At 35.9% G+C, this 22,091-nt stretch overlaps 1 protein-coding gene across 3 annotated transcripts in view; it reads right to left on the minus strand.

The window, feature by feature from the left end:
* The window catches only part of LOC109063612 (protein kinase C delta type-like), a 23,551-nt gene continuing 1,460 nt past the window's right edge, over positions 1–22,091 (minus strand). For all 3 annotated transcript variants that reach the window (XM_042766221.1, XM_042766220.1, XM_042766222.1), the window contains exons 2-16: positions 11,497–11,623; positions 11,099–11,365; positions 9,747–9,912; positions 8,922–8,953; positions 8,573–8,658; positions 7,481–7,610; positions 7,256–7,356; positions 6,962–7,049; positions 6,122–6,252; positions 5,868–6,041; positions 3,833–3,924; positions 3,622–3,684; positions 3,054–3,381; positions 2,787–2,915; positions 1–1,220 (exon numbers count right to left, since the gene is read on the minus strand). In XM_042766221.1, coding sequence (XP_042622155.1) covers positions 1,062–1,220; positions 2,787–2,915; positions 3,054–3,381; positions 3,622–3,684; positions 3,833–3,924; positions 5,868–6,041; positions 6,122–6,252; positions 6,962–7,049; positions 7,256–7,356; positions 7,481–7,610; positions 8,573–8,658; positions 8,922–8,953; positions 9,747–9,912; positions 11,099–11,365; positions 11,497–11,605 — 2,055 coding nt within the window. In that variant the 5' untranslated portion in view covers positions 11,606–11,623 and the 3' untranslated portion in view covers positions 1–1,061. The remainder of the gene's footprint in view (positions 1,221–2,786; positions 2,916–3,053; positions 3,382–3,621; positions 3,685–3,832; positions 3,925–5,867; positions 6,042–6,121; positions 6,253–6,961; positions 7,050–7,255; positions 7,357–7,480; positions 7,611–8,572; positions 8,659–8,921; positions 8,954–9,746; positions 9,913–11,098; positions 11,366–11,496; positions 11,624–22,091) is intronic.

The raw sequence follows: 22,091 nt of genomic DNA on the forward strand, positions 1-22,091 counted from the left end.
TTAAAGTTGAAGAAACCTTTAATGGTGTGGAGTAAATTCAGTGTAAAAAACAAAACAAAACTCATTATTACCTCCAGTAACAACAACAGTTCAGAACAATATACATATATTGTTATATACAGTATCATACTTTATTAAAATAGCAACATTAAATAATAGTCCATATATTTATACTCTCACATGCTCAGATGTATATCCTCCACCCACCAACATACTGTACCAATATACTACTTATTACAGTACCATAAAAGTAACCCAATGTATAAACAATATGTCTAGCAAGACTAGGTTTTCATATTTCAGAGGTTTTAGGTTCACCTACACAAGACTTACATTATTTATAGATCCATAGTGGAAAACAAAACACTATTTTGTGCATGCTCCGCTCACGCTGGCAAAATCAGCATCTTACAGTTAAAACTTAGAATGGAAAACTTGTTTCAGATCAACAAGAAAGGATAGATATATATATATATATAAAAATAAAAATAAACACCAAATCATCCCACAAACAAACCTTAGTATGAGATTCTATGTTTAACAATGAAACATTGTATGAGGGCAAACAAGAAGGATTCAAGAGTGTTAAGAAGGCCACTTTTCAATCAAATTGCAAAGTCCCAGCATATTAAACAGACTAAAATATACAGTCCCTTTCTTTTGGGTTTCTAGAATCCCTTCCTGTCTGTTTGTGTGGATGATAGTAAGGGTATTTTTTTAATCACATGATCATATATATATATATATATATATATATATATATATATATATATATATATATATATATATATATATATATATATATATATATATATATATATATATATATATATATATATATATTAGGGATATTACAATTACAAATATAGTACATCATCAAATACATTTTTGATTTAAAGTTTTGATCATTTGATTAAAGAAGACATAAATACAGCATTATCTATTTGGACCATCCAGACAGTATAACAAGTGTAACACTGGTTGAACTCTGGCTCCTGTACGCCGTTTCTGATTTGAGTTGGGCAGGTTTAGAGTGTCTTATTTGTCCAGGTCAGAATGTCTTATTTCTCCATAATGGTCTCCATTTTGGGGTTAATGAAAGAGAAACCAGCAAAGGCAGACTGGTCCATAGAGTCTATCAGGTTCTTGTCACTTTGAGAGAGACGGGGCTTCTCACTGAGGAACTCCCGGTCAAAGTTGCTACAGTCATTGGGGGATTTCTGCAAGTAGAGGAAGAGAGATGTCAAAAAAAATAATCCTGAAGTCACTTTCAAGACTGTTAAAAGGGTCATATCCCACTTCATTTTTTTGTCTGGTGTAACGTGGGAAGATTGCTGTGTCTGTTGTGTTTTTTCACATGAGCAGAATAAAGAAAAAACGCTAAGAACCCTTAACACAGAGCTTGGTAGGACTAAAAAAGCTCTACTTTACGCTACCTTTAAAAAGATTAGGTTCAGAATTAATTTTTAAAGAAGTCTTTAATTTTTTTTTAAGAAATCTTCAAATGATTTTGGTCCTCAAAAAACATTTCTACTGATCATCAACATTCAAAACATTTTTTGACAGCATTTAAATGACAAAGTTTTTTTGTTGTAAGATTATAAATATATTTCCTTTCACTTTTGATCAATTTAATGCATCCTTACTAAATAAAAGCACTGATTTCCTTTGAGTCTTACTGACCCCAAACCTTTGATCATTAGTGTACATTTGTGATTCACAAAACAATCTACACTATAATGTGCTGCTCAAACTGTTAAGATTCACCCTGAAATGATCAGGGACCCTGTTAAAAAATAAATTCAGACACTCGTTCCTAATGTTGTGAATCTACTGAAAGATATGCAGAGATGTAGGTGCTACACACAGCCAAAAAATAAACAACAACAAGGTTTGTAAGATTTCCCCTCATTTGACTTTTATAATGAATTCTTCTGCAGTTTAGGAATACTAATATTAGTATGAAGAAATAATAGCAGGAATAATAGTACCATTCCATGACAGGGCGGGTCAAGTTTCTGAATACCAAATAGGCACTGATGACGTACAGTATACTATAAATGTGGCAATCTATTCATCAGTCTGACGTCAGTAACTTACTGAATACACTGTCCACTTGGACTGGGGAGGAGGTTTTGATTTCTGAAAGTTACAGTATTTTTTCCATCGTAAATCCAACTCTTATCTCAACAGATTAAGGAAAATTGGATTGCTCATGACATGATACAGCCTCTTTAAAAGACATTTCCTGTTATTGTTATCTCATCATTAGAGCACACACAAGGCAAAGGTTATTGGTTTATCATTAACTTCTTCACAAGTTTTCAGCCATGAACGCTACACTAGCTAAACATTTATGACAGATATTTTGCTACTGCCTTTTGTTTCAGAGTACAGGGATAAACTATAAAACACAAAGAGACCTTGTTTTTTATTATTTACCTTCATATTGCATTACTTTGAATGATGCAATGAATCAGATTCAATTATAAGATGAATGCATGAAGGTGAAACCTCTCTTAACACCACTCATAGCAGAGTTATTTTAGTATTATTTATATACTATTATTGCAGTGATTAATATTTGGAATTTGCATTTATTTTCACAATTTTAATTTAAGGTTGTAATTTTTCATTTTTCTGTTTAGCATTTATTTATGTTTTATTTCAGCCGAGCAAGCATTTAAAAATGTTCATCCTATTATTTACATTTTATTTTAATGTAGCTAAATATTAATTAAGGAAAGCCATTTTTAATTGTGAATCCATTCAAATCAGGATCATACCACTTTTGGCTTGAATGGGGGAGACACCTCTCGTTTCTCCAGAGCAGGCCAGTTGATTGTCTTGAAGAAGGCATGTCCACGGATATTTCCCACAACACCAAGCCGTCGAGTTGGATCCCGCTCAAATAACTGAAAATGTAGAAGACACAGATTTAAATTGACAACATATATTTCCTGCAAGAGTTTGGGGGACAGTACAAATAAATGACTCCATAAAGCATCGGTGCTGACGGCGTTCTTTAAGATAAACCAGTGGCTCAGACTCACTTTCTCCAGCAGGTCTTTGGCCTCTTTGGTAATCCATCGTGGGTAGTGAGGTACATCCATGCGGATCGACTCGAACAGCTCATCCTCATCATCGCCCTGGAACGGCGACTGGCCGATCAGCATCTCGTAGAGCAGCACGCCGAAAGACCACCAGTCCACAGAGAAACTGTATTTCTGTCCCAGCAGGATCTCAGGAGCGATATAATCTGGTGTGCCACAGAACGTGGTTGCTCTGTTTTCTCCAAGCATGTTCTCTTTGCACATCCCAAAGTCTGCGATCTTAATATGTCCATAGATGTCCAGCATCACATTGTCCAACTTTAAATCTCTGATTATACAGAAAAACAGGCATGAGGTCCATTTGAGAAATGCAATTCATATGGACTTTTATGGTCCATTTTTGTTTGGTAATTTTCATTTCTGCTAAATGATTTGCACATGATATATAAACGAACACAAAATTAAAAACAGTAATATTGTAAAATATAATTACAATATATTGTAATAAAATGTATTTTAAAACAAAAAGGAACTTTATATAATGTATATAATTATACAATCTATATACCTGTATATAATTCCTTTAGAATGGAGGTACTGTAGTCCACAGATGATTTCAGCAGCATAAAACCTGCGACAAGAAACAGATTTGACCAAAACACTTACTGTTTTTTCACAAAAAAAAAAAAAACGTTATTTCTTGATTATGGAAGATAAATGGTATAGATATGCTACAGCAATTGTTTTGAGATCATTTATTCAGAACGGATGCCACTCACGTGGCTCTGTACAAATCAAAACGGCCCTTATCCTGAATGTGGAACATCAGATCTCCTCCATTCAGATACTCCATCACAAAGAATAAGTGCTCCTATTGAGAAACACACAGATCATCATCATTATTGAGAGATTGTGAACTGTGATAATATATTTTACTGGTAAGAAAGACCACAACACATCATTTTAAAACAAATGATCTTGGTTAGATATTTCTTGTGAGCCTGCCGAACAGCTGCAGGCAAGGCAATTTCACATAGTATTTAGTTCTATTCCCCTCAATACATTTCTGGACTGTTTCAGAACCTGTTATTTTGTGTTGACAACATTCCATGTCCTTCTCATAATGTTTGATGTCAAACCCACTGACCCTCACACATGCCAAGCAAGCTGACGTGTTGATTGAATCCCGACAGTCATGGAAACTTAGCATGTGTAACGGGGGAAACGAGTTCTTCAGCATACATTATGGAAATGATAACAAAGCTTTGTTTCTGCACTTGCTTTGCTCTAACCATCGATTTGCGTCATTTGACAGGAAGAGATTTCTCTTTGCATAACCACATTCCATATTCATAACTCAAATTCATCTAAACTTTTAGCAACACTAAAATAACAAAATATTAGACATATACAATGCAGTTTTCTAGATAATCATTGCAACTATATTTGGGACATGTTAGTGTGTGTCTTTGTATAGATTAGTGTTTAAAGGTGACATATTATGCCTCTTTTTACATTATGTAATATAAGTCTCTGGTGTCCCCAGAATGTGTCTAAGTATCATCACAAAAAAAAACCCCAGAGATCATTTATTATATCATTTTGAAAATGCCTATTTTGAGTGGAAGCAGAAACAGGCTGTTTTTCTTGCCTGTTTCTTTAAATGCAATTGAGCTGAAGCTCCCCGTCCCCTTTTCCAGAATAGAGCTGCATCATTACAACTCGGACCTACTAAAAAAATCTGTTTTGGTTCAGATTATCATGTTTATTGTGCTGAAATCATTAGTTTTAAACCATATTAAGTTACGCTTCTGATATAGGGTTTTCTGAGTGCACACATCTGAAGCACATGGACAGAAAGCAGTTGTCACAGCATGTGAGTACTAAACTAAGTTCTCATTCACACACAAGTTTAAGTTAAAAACACACGAGTTACAAAAACAGTAGGTTGGTGTTTAAAGGGATACTCCACCCCAAAATGAAAATTTTGTCATTAATCACTTTCCCCCATGTTGTTCCAAACCCGTAAAAACTTCGTTTGTCTTGGGAATACAATTTAAGATATTTTGGATGAAAACCGGGAGGCTTGTGACTGTCCCATAGACTGCCAAGTAAATAACAGTGTCAAGGTCCATAAAAGGTAAGAAAGTCGTCATCAGAATACTCCATCTGCCATCAGAGGTGCAATCTGGGTTATATGAAGCGACGGGAACACTCTTTGTAAGTGAAGAAAACAAAATCAATAATTCCTTTGTCAACAGTCTCCTCTGTGTCTCTCCATATCACTGTGTGCTGCGTATGCTCTTCTGTATCATCCACGCCACAAGAATATAACCCAGATTGCACGTCTGATGGCAGATGGAGTATTCTGACGACAATTTTCATACCTTTTATGGACCTTGACACTGTTATTTACTTGCCAGTCTATGGGACAGTCACAGGCCTCCGGGTTTTCATCTAAAATATCTTAAATTGTGTTCCGAAGATGAACAAAGCTTTTACGGGTTTGGAACGACATGGGGGTAAGTGATTAATGACAAAATTTTCATTTTGGGGTGTAATATCCCTTTAAGAATTATTTTTTATTGTCAATGTTGAAAACAGTTGGAAACCATGACACATTTTTTTCATGATTCTTGAATGAATATAAAGTTGAAAACAAGAGCTTTTATTTGAAATGGAAATCTTTTGTAACATTAAACTTCTTTACTGTCACTTTTGACCAATTTAATGAGTCCTTGCTGAATAAGAGAGATCCCAGACTTTTGAATGGTAGTGTAAGTGTAACACATTATTATTTGGAATTACACTCACCTTCGACTGAAAGGTGCAGTAGAGGTGTGTGAGGAAAGGGTTTTCCCAGGCTAATGCTAACACTCTTTTTTCCACCATTGTGCACTCCACGTCATCGTCCATAAGCACCACATCCTTCTTCAGGGCCTTTATAGCAAAATATTCTCCCCTTCCTTTGAGCTCAGCGAGCATCACCTGATAGAACATGGGAATTGCTTAAAAACAGGACTTCATTATAATACAATGCAGAAAACTGTATGCTGTGTGTTTCTTACCTTTCCAAAGCTGCCTTTCCCTAGTACCTTGTGGAAAACAAAGTTGCTTATGGAGACGCGGGATGTGATGGTGGTGCTGGGAGCAGCAGGGGTCATACTGTCCCACAGTTTTCCATACTGAGAGCCCTCCCCTAATATTTATAAACACAAATATACATATAGACAAATATACACCAGTTCCCACACATTGATAAACACAAGACAAGGTTATAATAGCTAAATAATACTAAAAATTTTCTGTTATTTTGAATAAAATAATTGTTGATTGAAATAAAATAATATATAATTATTTATATAAACATATTATTTTGATTTTATATATATATATATATATATATATATATATATATATATATATATATATATATATATATATATATATATATATATATATATAAAGAAAGAAAAAAAGACAAAACGCCACAAAATTACTAAAATGAAAATGAAAACAGAAAATAAATATATAATAAAATAAAATAACAAAATAAAAATGAAAGCTATTTTCAAAGTATGTATAAAAAAAGTACAAAAATAACACTTTCATTAGAGGCCACAGAAAGTGAATTTGAGAGGAAGTGATTTCATACATTTAATAAAACTCACAGTGAAACCAGCTGCAAAAACGGCTAAAAAATTACATGGGTGAGAAAAAATATTTCTTTGCAGATGCCACTTTGTTTGATATTTTGTATCTAATTCAATTACATTTATGAAAGTTTTAAGTGTGAAACGTTTTGGGGCCACTTTATTTTCAAATAAAATCAAAGCTAATCTAATATAAAGTGCCAAAGCTTAGGGAAGCAATAACGCATTAGGAAATATGCAGTAATGCAAACTCACCACTAGGGTCCGCTGGCATGTTTTTATCTACGCCTTGATAGATTCCAATATCCGACAGAGAGGGATCTGGACGCTTTGTGGAAGATTTCTAAACACAATCAATAAAACAGTACGCATGTTAGATTTTGTCTGCTTTATTTCTGGGAGTTTGTTATATACTGATGCAGAGAACAGCATAATGCTTCATATGAACCCATGAAAACCCCAAAATAATGTAATCTTTTAGGTTTATAAAAACAAATTGTTACTGCAAATGTCTTGAAAAAAAGCCAAGGTTGACTTTGAATCACTTACCAGGCTAACTTGAGTCAAAGCCTCAGCCAGGAGCTTCTGGTTGATTCCACAGAGGTTGGCAACTTTGGTCTGGCATTTATGATGAATGTTCATGCAACATTCTGAACAGAGAGAGTTAGTTGCATTAGATATTAACAGAGAAAGAGACCGAGAAGAAACACAAATACATTGAGAAAGAAAGGGAAAACAGATGAAAGATGACCATCAATAAAACGTCTTCCTTACCTTCACACTTGAGGCCTTGTTTGACCATTCCCCACAGCAGACTCCCACAGTGGTCACAGAAGGTCGGGCTCATGTAGTTATTGGTCTTGAAGCGATGTGGCATGTCAATCTTAAAGCGCTCCTTCTGAAACTGCAGATGTACAAATAGATCATGAGCACCAGATTGAATCTAAATGCAACATCAACAACGCCTTATTGTGTACTTTCAAGGAGAGGTCCTTCCTAGCCTCATGGACCCCAGAGCTGCCCACCGTGCATCAGAGACTCTCCACCAAAGTACTGCTAAACAACTTTTGATAGTCTCTCCATGCCAAGATGCTGAGCATTGACGTTGGATGTTAGAAGCTAAAATGGTCTGCGTTTCGTTAAGTTACCATGACATATTTTGACACGGCTGCTCTACTTTTACAATGTCTTGGCCTTCTATTGATTGCTGACAGACTCTGATCCTTGCTCAGTTTGCTATTGGTATTGGAAACAGAAGGACCAGCCCTTTGGAACTGTAAGTGAATGTTTCTTTTCTTCAAAAAGTCCTTGTTAAAAGTCCAAAACGGTTAAGGCTGGCATCAGAGAGATGCATGTAGTAGCACATTAATGTATTTAGATAATAAACAAAAGTCATAACACAATCATATATTATAATACTTATTTAAAATAGCAATAACAATATTCAAAAATATTACATCAGTATATGCAGAGATATTTATACATGTAGGCTTTTTCAGCAGCCATTAATCCAGACTTCATTGTCACATGATCCTTCAGAAATTATTCTGATTTTGATATTATATTCTGATTTGGTGCTCAAGAAAAAGTTGTATTATTATCAGTATCATTTCATATTATTATTATGATATTGTGTTAATATTTTTATGGAAACCATTATACATTGTATACACAATATACTGTATATTAAATAAAATAACCTAATATTAAAAAAATAAAAGTAATTTTTTTTTTTTTTTAATTGGTTTCAGATCCTTTAACAATTAGAGGCCTCCCGATGGAACTGCTTTGGACCCTCTCATGGTCACGGACCCCTTGCTGATCAAGTGTGTTTCTGTGTCAGAGGTTCAGAACACTAATGCTTACCACTGTATCTCGACTGTTGGTTGCTGTTCCTGTGCATCTTCCAATTATCTTATCAATGCACTTCTTGTGAATGGCTGCATTGCATTCTGGAAAAGAGCAAGAGGGCAGTGAGGTTTAATGTGTGCAAATTCCCTTTTAATTAATTTAATAGTAAATAAACAGATTTAAAAAGATCCCATTATGTTAATTCCACAGGAGGATCATTTATGTGCCACACAGAAAAATCAGGTCAAAATGTAACATTAAATTACTAATCTGTTGTTCAAGGAACAAATCGACTGACATGTATAATGTGTGTCCTTACTGAGAACCAAATGGGAGTGTCTACAAAAGCTGTGAAGATACTTACGCCTACATTTGTAGCCCTGCTTGTTGAGACCCCTGGAATGCAAAAAGAATGTGTTGGAGTATTGATATTTGTACTGTACTGGACTGTTAGTACACAAATGGTATAAATTTAAACTCTTATTAGGGAGAATCTGGAGAGCTGACTCTCTCCAATACATATACATTTATATACTGTACACAGTGTGAACAAAGCACTAAGGCATAACAATCTGTCTCACACTGCACAGGAAAGAGACAGCCCTAGAGACTCTGCTGAGGCGGCTGAAATATCAGAGTCCGAGTGCTCTTGTGCGCACAAACACAGATGCTATCCAATACTACGACTTACAATCACACCCACACACACACTAAGATTATTGCTGCCAGACTCTTCTGGTTGCTTAAGATTACTTTTAGTTATGCCTATGTGAGATGCAATTTTGAATCATTTCAGATTTCTGATAGTGATGAACCAAGTATTAGGCATTCAAACTTTTCCTGTATTGTTTTGCTATGGAAATGATACATCTTAAAATTAATTGTGGATTTTTAAATGTGAAAAATGTGCAAGAAACATATGTGCAAGGATCTACGTCATATCTAGGGACCACTTCACAATGTCATATATTATAGAATGAGACTTGGGCTCTTCTGACCTAGAATCACCCCAAAAACGACGAGCAAAGCCCTGGCAACCACTAACAACCAAAAAATGACTTATGAAATGGTAGTTTTTACTGTTACCATGCACATTAGTTATTAGACATGGGGAGATCACTTTGCAAAAAAAAGTGTCTCCGTATTTCCTTCCATTGGTTTTCTTTAATTCATTTATTTATATACTAACCACACAAACTCCCTGCAGACCGAGCAGAAGGTGGGCTGTTTGAAGAAGGTGGCTGTGAACTCATGGTTCTTGATAAAGTGAACTTTGGCCTGTTTGATGGCTCCTCTCCTTCTGTTTATAGTGAGGACACCGTCTTCCTCTTTGCCAGTCCCTGAGGACTTTGAATCTGTGAAGCAGGTCAAAACAGGGTCATTTGAAACTTAAATAAGGGTAACTTTCCTTGCACATTAATATTAAATTACATTGCTTTATGATATTTCACCCAAAATTAAATATTGTCAGAATTTTAATTTCTGGACTAAATATGCCTAAATGGGATATTTGTTAGTACCTTATCCCTAAACATTGACTTTAAGATACTAAACATATTTATGGGGTGCATAATGACGTTTCTGTTTATGGTGCCATCAGCATTTTTATAGATCACTATCAACTCATTTCCTGACTTACAGAAGTATCAAAACTAAATAAAACTCTCATGGGCTGAGATTGATGTGTTTTTGTGTGATGAGTGTCACAATATTTGACACCAGTTATTGTTGAGTTTCAAAGATAAATCTTGACAATAAACATTCTTACAGTAAACACTGGTAGTGAGATACAAAAAGCTAATTTGCTATAATATGAAAAAAATAATAAGATGCCAGAAAGAGGACCAGCATGAAAATAGGAGTAAGATGCATGAGCAAGCAAAGACAGGACAGATCCTAGCTGACAGGACTAGGCTGCTATCTGAGGGTGGTGAGATAATGGAAAAAAGAGAAAACTGAATTTAAAGAAACAGGGGAAACAAAGTGAAGCAGAGAGTAAACACTGCTTATAGAAATAGGCCTTCCATAGTTTTAAATTAATGTTTTAAAAATATTACTCTTTGCTAATCAGGAAAGAACTTGGGTCAGAAAAAGCTCTCTATTCATCGAATCATCTAAAAAAGGTTTGGGAAAAATACCATCGTTACTACTTTTCAATATTTTAGGTTCATTAAGAAAATAATAAATATGTTTAAAAAAAAAAATTTATTCAGCAATTCAATTGACTGAAAGTGTCTGTAAACACAGTTATAAATATGTAAAAGATTTCTATTTTATATTATTTCTGAAGGATCATTTGATGCTGAAGCCTGGAATAATGGCCACTGAAAATTCAGTTTTATCAGTTCAGGAATAAATTACATTTTTAAAATATATTCAAATAGAACACAGTTATTTTAAAATTGTTCAAAATATCTTCAAAATACAGTTTTTACTGTATCAAATAAACTTCGAATGAGACTTCTTTCAAAAATATTACAATACCTTAAACTAACCCCAAAAAACTTTTGAACGGTACAGTATATGCTTACATGTACCCACCTAGGTCTGTATCCTCGACAAAGAACTGGACAGACATCATCACCTTCCCAGAAGGCTGCAGGTCGACCCAAAACTCGGCACAACCATTTCCTTTTTTGCAGCGCTCGGCAATGACAGAGACCCCGACCGTGGCCTCCGACAAAGCCTCCTCTGCCGTTTTCATCAGGACCACCTGTATGACACGGCCCTCATAGATGTGTGCGTCAAATGGGGATTTCCATGCAGGGTACATAGTGGGTTTCCTCTGGACCAGTGTCTTCCCCCGCTCTGGGTGGACAAAGAGAGGAATAAATTCTAATGATATTTTAATTCCATCCTAAGTTTCCCTGTTTAAGCCAAATTCTAAGGCAGTATTGCATTGAATTTTACCTTGCAGAAAGTGTTACGCTCTCACTGACCTGTGCTGAGTGATTCCTTCATCTTGATGGCACAGAATGGTTGCTCTGTCATAGGGGAAAGGTCTCCCAGTTGAAAATCATTGAAGGCAATCCGCAGGAACGGAGCCATGATGAGAAATCACTCTGCCTACATACAAAAGAAAAAAATGGAAGTTCATAGGTTGCTGGAGGTTGGAAGACATCTCTCAGTCAGAGAAAATGTTTTTTTTTTTTTCTTTTTCTCCTCCTAAATAGCAGAAACATCACTTGCTTTGACAAAACAGATAATCAGTGATAGGCAGAGAAATATAATGCAGTATTTTTTAAAAGATGAGCAAAATGTGATGTAGAGTTCTGTGAGAATAAAAGGGATGTGGGCTATACGGAGTGAACAGTTCATACTTTCTGATATACAGTGGAGAAATTATGAAATTTCAGAATTTTGAAATTATTATGCTGAGAATAATAATTTGTAATGAAAATATCTAAAAATAAAAAAAATTAAAAACAGAAGCACATTTACTAGACTCAAATGACTGAATATTTTGGATTTTACACAAAACCTTAAAAAAGTTGTACGGGGAAAAAGTTACATTTTTGAAAATAGTCTCTTATGTTCAACAAGGGTGCATTTATTTGACCAAAAATATAGTAAGAACAGTAATATTGTGAAATATTAATAGAATCTAAAATAACTGTTTTCTATTTGAATATATTTTAAAATGTCATTTATTTTCTGTGATGGGTAAGCTGAATGGTAGTGTATATAATATTTTCCATAACTGTTAATAAAGCTCTCAAGATTTGCTAAAGTTTCAGGATTATTGCTTCAACTTCCTGTTGTGAAAAGCCAATACTTGCAAAACTGTGTGAAATCTACTTTTTTTTTTTTTTTGATTTTTCTGCTTACATCACTTTCACTGCTGCTGACCAGCTAATTTTATTTTCCTAAAAGGCACAGTGGTAGAGTAGAAGCTAAATTATGTGTTATTTTTCATAGGCACGTCATTTTCCAATACCACTCCTCAGGTAGGACCAGATTCCTGCTGGAATTACTGCAGTGCACACACAATGGCTCACAGAGCTTTGACAGGATTCTGGGGCACAACTGGCCAACTGCAGACCTTTACTTGGTTTCACAGTAAAACAAACAACAAAAAAAGAATTTAAACAAAAAACATGTCACAATACCAACAAAAAAGTGCAGTTTGTATACAGTGTATCTGTCACAATATTAATAAAAAGGAAAGCCATTAGCTGAGACAAACTTTTAAACTTGTACTTATAAGTTGTTATCAAACAGGTTTCCTGACCCACTCATCAGTCATTGGTCAGACAAACAAATTGCTACGCCCCAAATTCAAACCATTGGCTGAATCCATGTTGCTGTTGTCAGGCAATGCTCAAACAGACAGATCAATGTTTTGAAAGCACCACAGAGCCACAGTGTTCATACTTCTCAGGAAAATCAATCTACAAATGGCTTATTCATGCTAAAGCTCCATATTAAGTGCTTTAACACTGAAAAAAAGTTCAAACCACTCAGATGAGCGACAATAACTTGTTTACATCAGTAGAGCAGACAACTAGAAACTGTGTGTGTAACATCACAAAATGACAGAGGACATTATATGTGGGCATCTCAGTCAATGCGATTAATAAAGAATACATGGTTAAGCCACAACCCAAAATACATTAGGTTTCATTGGGAAAACCTGTAGTTACGATATCATTCTCTAAAACACTTAGTGTCCCAAAGCTTAGAAACCGAATGCCCTAAAATTGTCCAAAAAATGGTTGGTTTTGAACTAAATCTGTTTCAAACACAGTATTAAATACTGATACAGAGTAGATTTAGATCACTGCTAAAGGTTGTAAGCGAGTCTTGATCCACAAATGACATAATACTCCATGAATTATATCATCATGAAATGGTAAATTGAGATAATTGGAACAAGTTAAAAGCTCCCACCCAAAAACTCACAAATACAAAGTGAAAAAATCTGGCGATATTTGTTTTATCTTCTCTATTCTACACAGTGATGATGGGTTGTATATTCAAACATGCACATCTATAATAGAGAGAGGGAATGATTAAGGATAATCTGGGACCACACACACATAATATGACCAAAAAAGCATTAATATCAACTAATAAAACATTTACTCAGTCAGACATAAACCTCTTAGACTCAAATGCATATGACTACAGAAAAAAATGTGTCCCTGGAGAGAGTGGAAAAAATGAGCCCATGCAGCAAGGGAGGGGATGGAGAGAAAATTAGGAAAAAGTAAAGGGGGAGGGAAGAAAGAAAGCATTGAGCAGCATACTGGAAGTTCAATGTGCTTGCTAAAAATCCAGACTGTTAATGCTATTCAACTACATGACTGACAGCCTTACTAATGTAGGCTAGTGCATTCATCACTCCATCTACAAATCATGTTTTAAGTGTATAGAAAACACGTCATTAATACAAGATTTTGTATGAATAATAGTGTGTCTTTTCAGTAGCCTCAGTTCCCTCTACGGCCCATTAATCTGTCAAGAGAGGTCACCTCCCTCACACCCAGACCGGTTGCTGCTTAATTAACACACATCCCTCTGGTACGCCTATGTAGACATGTGGTAATGTGTGTATGGCACTACATTTAACTCCTGTGATGTTAAAACTGGTAACGGCCATGCTTCTGTGCTAAACAAATGAGATAATGTTTTATGATCAGATTACACAAATGCCTGCGATTAAGATAGAAGGATGAGGAACAGACAGATCCTCACTAACACTTAAGGCAACACTTCATCTTTAACAACACACAAAAATGAAATCTAACTCACAGATGACATTATGTTATTGACACACATCCTGTTGATGTTACAGAGCCACGGACATGAGATACGGGGGGGACAAGATATCTTAACCATGAATTAAGAATTTGGTCTTTGTGTTCAATTAATTGGTGAGAATTACAGTGCGTAGTGCCGGCCTTGTACAAAAGACTCACTCTGTTCACTATCCTACACCAGAAAGCTGCTCCACTCGCCTTTTTTCTGAACTTCCTACACAGTCTCCAAACTGTTCTCACACAATACTGGGCTGGAACATGCACATATATTTCAGATGATCTCATTATAAAAACACTAAAAACTTCAATCTGAAGCATAAACGTAGCATTATAGTAAGATATAACTTATATCTTAGATCACTGGAAGATATGTTGGTAAGAAAGACACATTCTGACTTAAATTGGTTGTTTTTTTTGTAGTGTGTAAAAAAACAAAGCAGTTGAACTATTTTATCTAACAATGGGTTGAAAACATCTATATTAGTGCTTCCCAAACCTGTCCTGGAAACACACCCAATTTAGTTCTTGCAGTCTCTACTAACGAGCTGATGAGTGGAATCAGGTGTGTTAGATAAGGGAGACATACAAAAGGTGCAGGAGGGTCCTCCAGGACAGGTTTGGGAAGCATGATCTATATATTTTATTCTAAAGAATGCTTTGTGTACTTATGATAGATGACACAGCTGCTTTTTTTTAAGAAAGACACTGTTGTAGAATTAGAAACTGCTTTGCACTGCAAGATCTTTTATTACCATGGTCTCCATTTCATGGTATTGAACTCGCCTGCATAATATGCATGAAAATGAAAAGGGTAGACTGTCACTTTAAGAATAGAATAAAACAAATAAACAGGTTAGGTCAGAAAATGAGAATGTTGATGCAGGGGTTTAGAGTTAAGAAAGTTTAGAAAGAGTGTAACCATGGTGCAGAGAACCTGTAAATTTATAAGAAGACAGGCATGATTCAGAGAACACCAGGAAACCTGTTAGTCCGGATGGGGCAGTTGCATTTTCCTGTAATCACACATGGGAATGCATATGTATTCATGGAATTACACACAAACAGCTGAGTTCATAGTTAGAGTTTAAGGAACCGTCCTGCTGTTTGTACTTTGCTAACATGAAGCAAAAATAATCCCCCGGGCTCCCAAAATCCCCTTCTGCGCATAGCAGTCTTTATAATATAGTTTAGCAATGTGAAATCCTCAGTTTGAAGTCAATAAAAAAAGGTGTTTGCATTCCATTTTACTTCCGTAAAATGTGAAACAGGATATACGAGAAGAAATGGACAGACTTGAAAGAGCAATTTTTCGGATTGTAAAAAGTGGCTCCTGTATGACAGGTGATTGAAAAATAAGATGGCTTGGTGACATCAGCTGAAAATAATATTTTAAAAAAAATTTTTTAAAAACTTGTTGATTTGGTGCTTAAGAATTTTTTTTTTATTATCAATGTTAAACACATATAACTCATTCTATAATACACAAAAATATAAAAAAATTATAAAAATAACTGTTATTTTAATATTTTATACTATTTTGTGGAAATTGTGTTATCTGTTTTTCAAGATTCTTTGATGAATAGAAAGTTGAAAATAAAGCACGTGAAATAGAGATTCTTGTCTATCACTTTTGATCAGTTTAACTGATCAAAGTATTTGCTGAATAAAATTATTAATTCTTTCTGATGCTAAGTAAGTAAAGTAAAACAATTCACATTCAGCAAGTTAAAGGACATCTCTTTATCTTATCCATCTAATCAGTGTTAGAATGGAACACTTACATACCAGAATAGAGCCAGACCTGAATGCAAGTTTTTTTTTTTTTTTTTTTTTTTGCTATTGGATAAAATCATTAACATCAGTGGAATGACATTTCAGAGGAAGATTACAGTATGTTACCTTGATTTAAGACAAATATTTTCTTTGGACTGCATCAATGAATCATCCACAATAAAACAAAAAAAATAGTGTTAATTTTCTTCAAGTCAAAATCTAGGGCACTGTTTAAATATGGGATTATTATCCTGCCATGATTCAAAACTGAAAATAAAGTTCTGAAAGGTTGAAACTAAGTGTTCGAAAACTCAAAATCTTACAAAAAAAAGTTTTGCAAGATCGAAAAATAAGATTTGCAAGCTTGCAAAATGTAAAAAAAAATAAAAATATCTCTGCAAACATTATGTTGTTTTTGAGATTTCCTTCTTCAGAACTGCAACATTTTTTTACGATGTTGCGCAAAGAATTTTTCAGAGTTTCAAATTTGTCAGTGTTCTCCCACTGTATTAGTTTGTTTTCCAGGTTTGAAACCTTGTAAATGGTGATCCGAAAACTGGTGTGCGAATGTGTGAAAAAAAAGTTTTGAAACTCTGAAAACAGAGTTTTGCAGGCTTGCAAAGTGGTAAAAAAAAATAATAATCTCTGCAAACATAATTTTGTTTTGAGTTTTCCTTCTTCAGAAGTGCAACACTTTTTTTACGGTGTTGTGCAATCATTTTTTCAGAGTTTCGAATTTGTCACTGTTCTCCCAGTGTACAGTTTGTTTTCCAGATTTGAAACCTTGTAAATAGTGATCTGAAAACTGGATTGCGAATAGGTGAAAAAAAGTCTTTGAAACTCTGAAAAACTGAGGTTCGAAAGGGCGAAACTTATTACATTACATTATATTTGCCACACAGTTGCGAGCTTGCGACTCAAGAGCGGAGTTTACAACACCCACTTTGCGGAGATACGCCCACACAGTTGCGAGCTTGCGACTCACGTGATTAGTGGCAGCGTTGTCACGCAGCTCTCTGTTCTGAAACTCTGAAACTCAGACTGAGCGAAAACAAAGCTTCGCAACCTCGCAACTAAAAAAAAAGCCTGGAGGGAGGGCCTTCTGCTCTTGGCCAATGGTTTGCTGTCTGCTGACGTACAGTCCAATCACAAGTCGTATTTACTGGAAAGGTGGGATTGACCGACTGCTCCGCCAATGACGAAAGCGCACAGGATACGCAAACAGAGGATGCACGGATCTCTGGCCACAAGGCCCGTCTAGAGCTGCAAGAACCGCGTCCATGGCTTGTATAGCGTGCAGTCCGGTCCAAAAATAAGGCTACCAACTTGTCGCGGGAATTCACTATACAATTGACAGTAGCCACTGAGTTTACCACTGATATGCCGGCGGTGCATCAATATACACACTCACCTCACGACTCACTTTCTGTTTGACCCATGGCCTGGAGATGCACAGTGTTGCCAACTTAGCACCTTTGTAGACCCCTTTAGCAAGTTTTTTTCTTCTTCAAAAAAAGCACCTAGCGACAAATCTTTAGGGTTTGCCCAAACCTTAGGCCTATTTAGTTTTCTGAGACTTGCCGTTATTGCTGCGCGAGGTCTTTGCTTTCTCTCTCTGTGGGTCTGCTGTGTTCAGACGCACAGAGACGCATATGATGTTGCTTCTCTAATTTTACATGCAAGTGTAGCCGAAATCACAGCACAGTTGTTGTTTTTATCTTACTGTATGTGTATTTGATTTCATCAGACGACGGCTCGATTATCTGGATTTTTGTGCAGATTAATGTTTTGGAAGGGAGAGCTGGTCACTATTTCATATTCATTCTGTTGTCTGACAACAGAAACAGTAAAAATGAAAACAGTTTTTTTATTTTTTATAGAATTTAGCTGCATCCAAATACAGTATGTGGGCAGAGAGAGGCAAAAAAAAATGTAATAATAAATGTGCATTTTCAGAAGAAGTGAGCTGAAAATGAGTCTCCAGCTGCGGAAAGTGAGTCGTTCGCTGCGTGAGGTGAGTGTGTATATTGATGCACCGCAGGCCTATCAGTGGTAAACTCAGTGGCTACTGGCAATTGTATAGTGAATTCCCGCGACAAGTTGGTATTTTTGGACCGGACCGCACGCTATACCAGCCATGGACGCGGTTCTTGCAGCTCTAGACGGGACCGCCTTGTGGCCACTGGCCAGAGATCCGTGCATCCTCTGTTTGCGTATCCTGTGCGCTTTCGTCATTGGCGGAGCAGTCGGTCAATCCCACCTTTCCCGTAAATACGACTTGTGATTGGACTGTACGTCAGCAGACAGCAAACCATTGGCCAAGAGCAGAAGGCCCTCCCTCCAGGCTTTTTTTTATAGTTGCGAGGTTGCGAAGCTTCGTTTTCGCTCAGTCTGAGTTTCAGAGTTTCAGAACAGAGCTGCGTGACAACGCTGCCACAAATCACGTGAGTCGCAAGCTCGCAACTGTGTGGGCGTATCTCCGCAAAGTGGGTGTTGTAAACTCGGCTCTGAAAAAATAGTCTGCAATAGGAGTGCAAATGTAATGTAATGTAATAAGTTTCGCCCTTTTGAACCTCAGTTTTCAGAGTTTCAAAACTTTTTTTAACCTATTCGCACACCAGTTTTCAGATCACTATTTACAAGGTTTCAAATCTGGAAAACAAACTGTACACTGGGAGAACAGTGACAAATTCGAAACTCTGAAAAAATGATTGCACAACACCGTAAAAAAGTGTTGCACTTCTGAAGAAGGAAAACTCAAAAACAAAATTATGTTTGCAGAGATTATATATTTTTTTTTACCACTTTGCAAGCCTGCAAAACTATGTTTTCAGAGTTTCAAAACTTTATTTCACACATTCGCACACCAGTTTTCAGATCACCATTTACAAGGTTTCAAACCTGGAAAACAAACTAATACAGTGGGAGAACACTGACAAATTTGAAACTCTGAAAAATTCTTTGCGCAAACATCGTAAAAAAAATGTTGCAGTTCTGAAGAAGGAAATCTCAAAAACAACATAATGTTTTTAGAGATATTTTTTATTTTTTTTTACATTTTGCAAGCTTGCAAATCTTATTTTTCGATCTTGCAAAACTTTTTTTTTGTAAGATTTTGAGTTTTCGAACACTTAGTTTCAACCTTTCAGAACTTTATTTTCAGTTTTGAATCATGGCAGGATAACACTTTTTATTTATGCATGTTAAAACTGGAAGAACTAGTCTTTTTAGCAAATACAAATAAAAATTTGCATTCCTCGTTTTAGCGAGCGAGATCTAGAATTAAATGTAAATGTCCGGAGGTGATTTTAATCAGTTAGCCATCAGTCAGTACAAGAAAAAAATTTCATTGTCTGTGTGTTGCATAACACCAAGCAAAACCATTTCTTCTCTACACATATGTCATAGGGTTACTGGGTTAAAATAACATGCATCAAGGAGGCATTTGTGTGAAGAGAGAGTGACAGAGAGCGGGAGAGAAACATGGAGAGCGAGAGATCAGTGACTTCAAGGTCAGATGAGTGCTGAGCGCCATGTGACATTCGTTTTAGTGTAGCATTGATTTCTCACCCCGCTCTTCCCTTAGGCTAAGAAACAAGAGACCCTATGCTTCTGTCTTTCTCTCGCCTGTAACACATACACACACACACAAAAGCACACAATGGTCGGTCAAGGTTAGTGTGGAAAAGCCAATTCCTCTCTGAAACAGGGCTTACTGTGTGACTGCTTACTGTCCTTACAAATGTGTGTGTGTGTGATATTAGGACTCAAATCCGCTCACGGCAGTGTTCTGGACAAGAATATTGGGCACAAATTCTTGTGTGTATGTTGGTATGTCGACCTAAAGGTGAAGCTGAGCTTGCCTGTCTGTCTGTGCAATAAGAGCGGTGTCCATTTCTGCCTTGCGCACACTTCACAAAAGCTTCATTAATCCAAGACCAACAGAGAGCGGCCTTTGTGTGCACTACCATAAAAGTATGCAACAGACCTTTGCTGTTGCTGTGCGTTCAAAAATGATACAACAAGACAAAATGAGTAATGACATGCAAAATTTACAAAACACAAACAATACTGTCAGGTGTTGCACTCTGAGCCTCTTTACAAAACAATTTTGTGCTGTATTTGTGTTTGCTGGAGGCACTATGATGGAAAACAACTCAGAACAAAGCTGATGCTAGGTTTGAACACTTCTAATGGTGTTTGCTTGTAAAAGAGTCGTGCGTGTTAGAGAAACAACACTGATGTTGACAGACATGGTGACGGCGCACCATCATCGCTACTTTCTTTTCCCCTGCAGTTTGGTAGATAAATAATTCAGAGGAGGTGCATGCTGTTGATTAAGACCTTTACTAACATGTGCCTTCCGGCTGAGAACAATGTGTTGATTCGGTTCACTGTACAGGTTGTGGACATACAGTAGAGACTGATGACATACAAGCATTCATTATACAATGAAACAAAAGAGACAAACTAGTGCAGTCTCTGGTTAATGCCAAGAACAAAACAACCAGTGAGAATGTGTGAAAGAGGAAAGAACAAAAAATGGTGCAATATGGTGGCTTGTGCATGTGTGCTTGGAAAGGAAAGATTAAAAACAATTAGGTCTGTGGTTGATAAGAAAATGGTGCAATGCAGTGTAGCCAATCAAAAAAGAGAAGTTCAGTTTCAATGCATTTCATGTATGGATGCACAATATATCTCTGACCGTACCGGAATTGGCCAACTTTTTTTAATGATCAATATTTACATTAGTGGGATTTTTATCTGCATTGGTCTGAAGTTGCTTTTGAAAAATTTGGCTCAAAATGTTTTATATGCAGTAGAAACTTTATATACAAAAATGTTTTACATAAATTTTAAACGAAAGGGCATTCCTCTTCTTGCTCTTCAACTTTCTCTTTTTTTCATATTTGCAGCTTGATGAATGCAAAACAAATTGCATATGTATTAATAACAGACGAACTTTGAGTATAGTGTAAAAAGCACTTCATAAAACTTGGTGCAAAAAACGAAACAATACTAAATATAAATGGATGCATCATATTTAAAATAGTTCACATTAGCTGAATTCTATATTAATGCACCAAGTTGCGGCGTTCCTTGGCAACCATAAACAACAGCTGTGTCAACACCAGAAACATGTGCATGGCACATCAAAACTAATAAAGCTAGTTTAATATCGCCATCATATCAGTTTTTGGCCATAATATAAAAATAATAATTGTTGTCTGTGTCAACTTTAGTGCATGCCTATGTAAAAATTAAACAATCAAAAAAAGAAAAAAAAAGAAAAAGTGCAGTAGTACTCAACTACTTGCAAATATTATTTGCATACGGAGTAGCCTATACTTAAAGGATTAGTTCACTTCCAGCATAAAAAGTTCCTGATAATTTACTAACCCCCATGTCATCCAAGATGTTCATGTCTTTCTTTCTTCAGTCGCAAAGAAATCAAGGTTTTTGAGGAAAACATTCCAGAATTTGTCTCCATAAAATGGACTTCAATGGGAACCAATGGGTTGAAGATCCAAATTGCATTTCAGTGCTGCTTCAAAGGGCTCTACATGATCCCAGCTGAGGAATAAAGGTCTTATCTAGCGAAATGATCAGTCATTTTCTAAAAAAAAAAAAAAATGTATATACTTTTTAACCATAAATGCTTGCACTAGCTCCACAATGCACGTCTGCAAATTGACGTAAGCATGACGTAATCACGTTGGAAAGGTAACGCTGGTTAGCTCTTTGTCTGTGTACTCCGGTTCAAAAAGTTAAGGTAGGGCGAAAAAACTCCGCATCTCCTCCAACAACAAAATCACACTATATCTTAACCTTACCTTGTAAAGTAAAACAGAATTTTTTCTCACTTTTTTGCACGTTTGCTTTGTAAACACTAGGTCGGTGGTTCTGCCTACATTATGCGTGACCTTTCCAACCTTGATTATGTAATGCGTGAAGTCGAGCTAATGCAAGACGAGCATTTGTGGTAAAAAAGTATATAA

This window comes from Cyprinus carpio, chromosome A11 (genome assembly GCF_018340385.1).
Source record: "Cyprinus carpio isolate SPL01 chromosome A11, ASM1834038v1, whole genome shotgun sequence".
Lineage (NCBI taxonomy): Eukaryota > Metazoa > Chordata > Actinopteri > Cypriniformes > Cyprinidae > Cyprinus > Cyprinus carpio.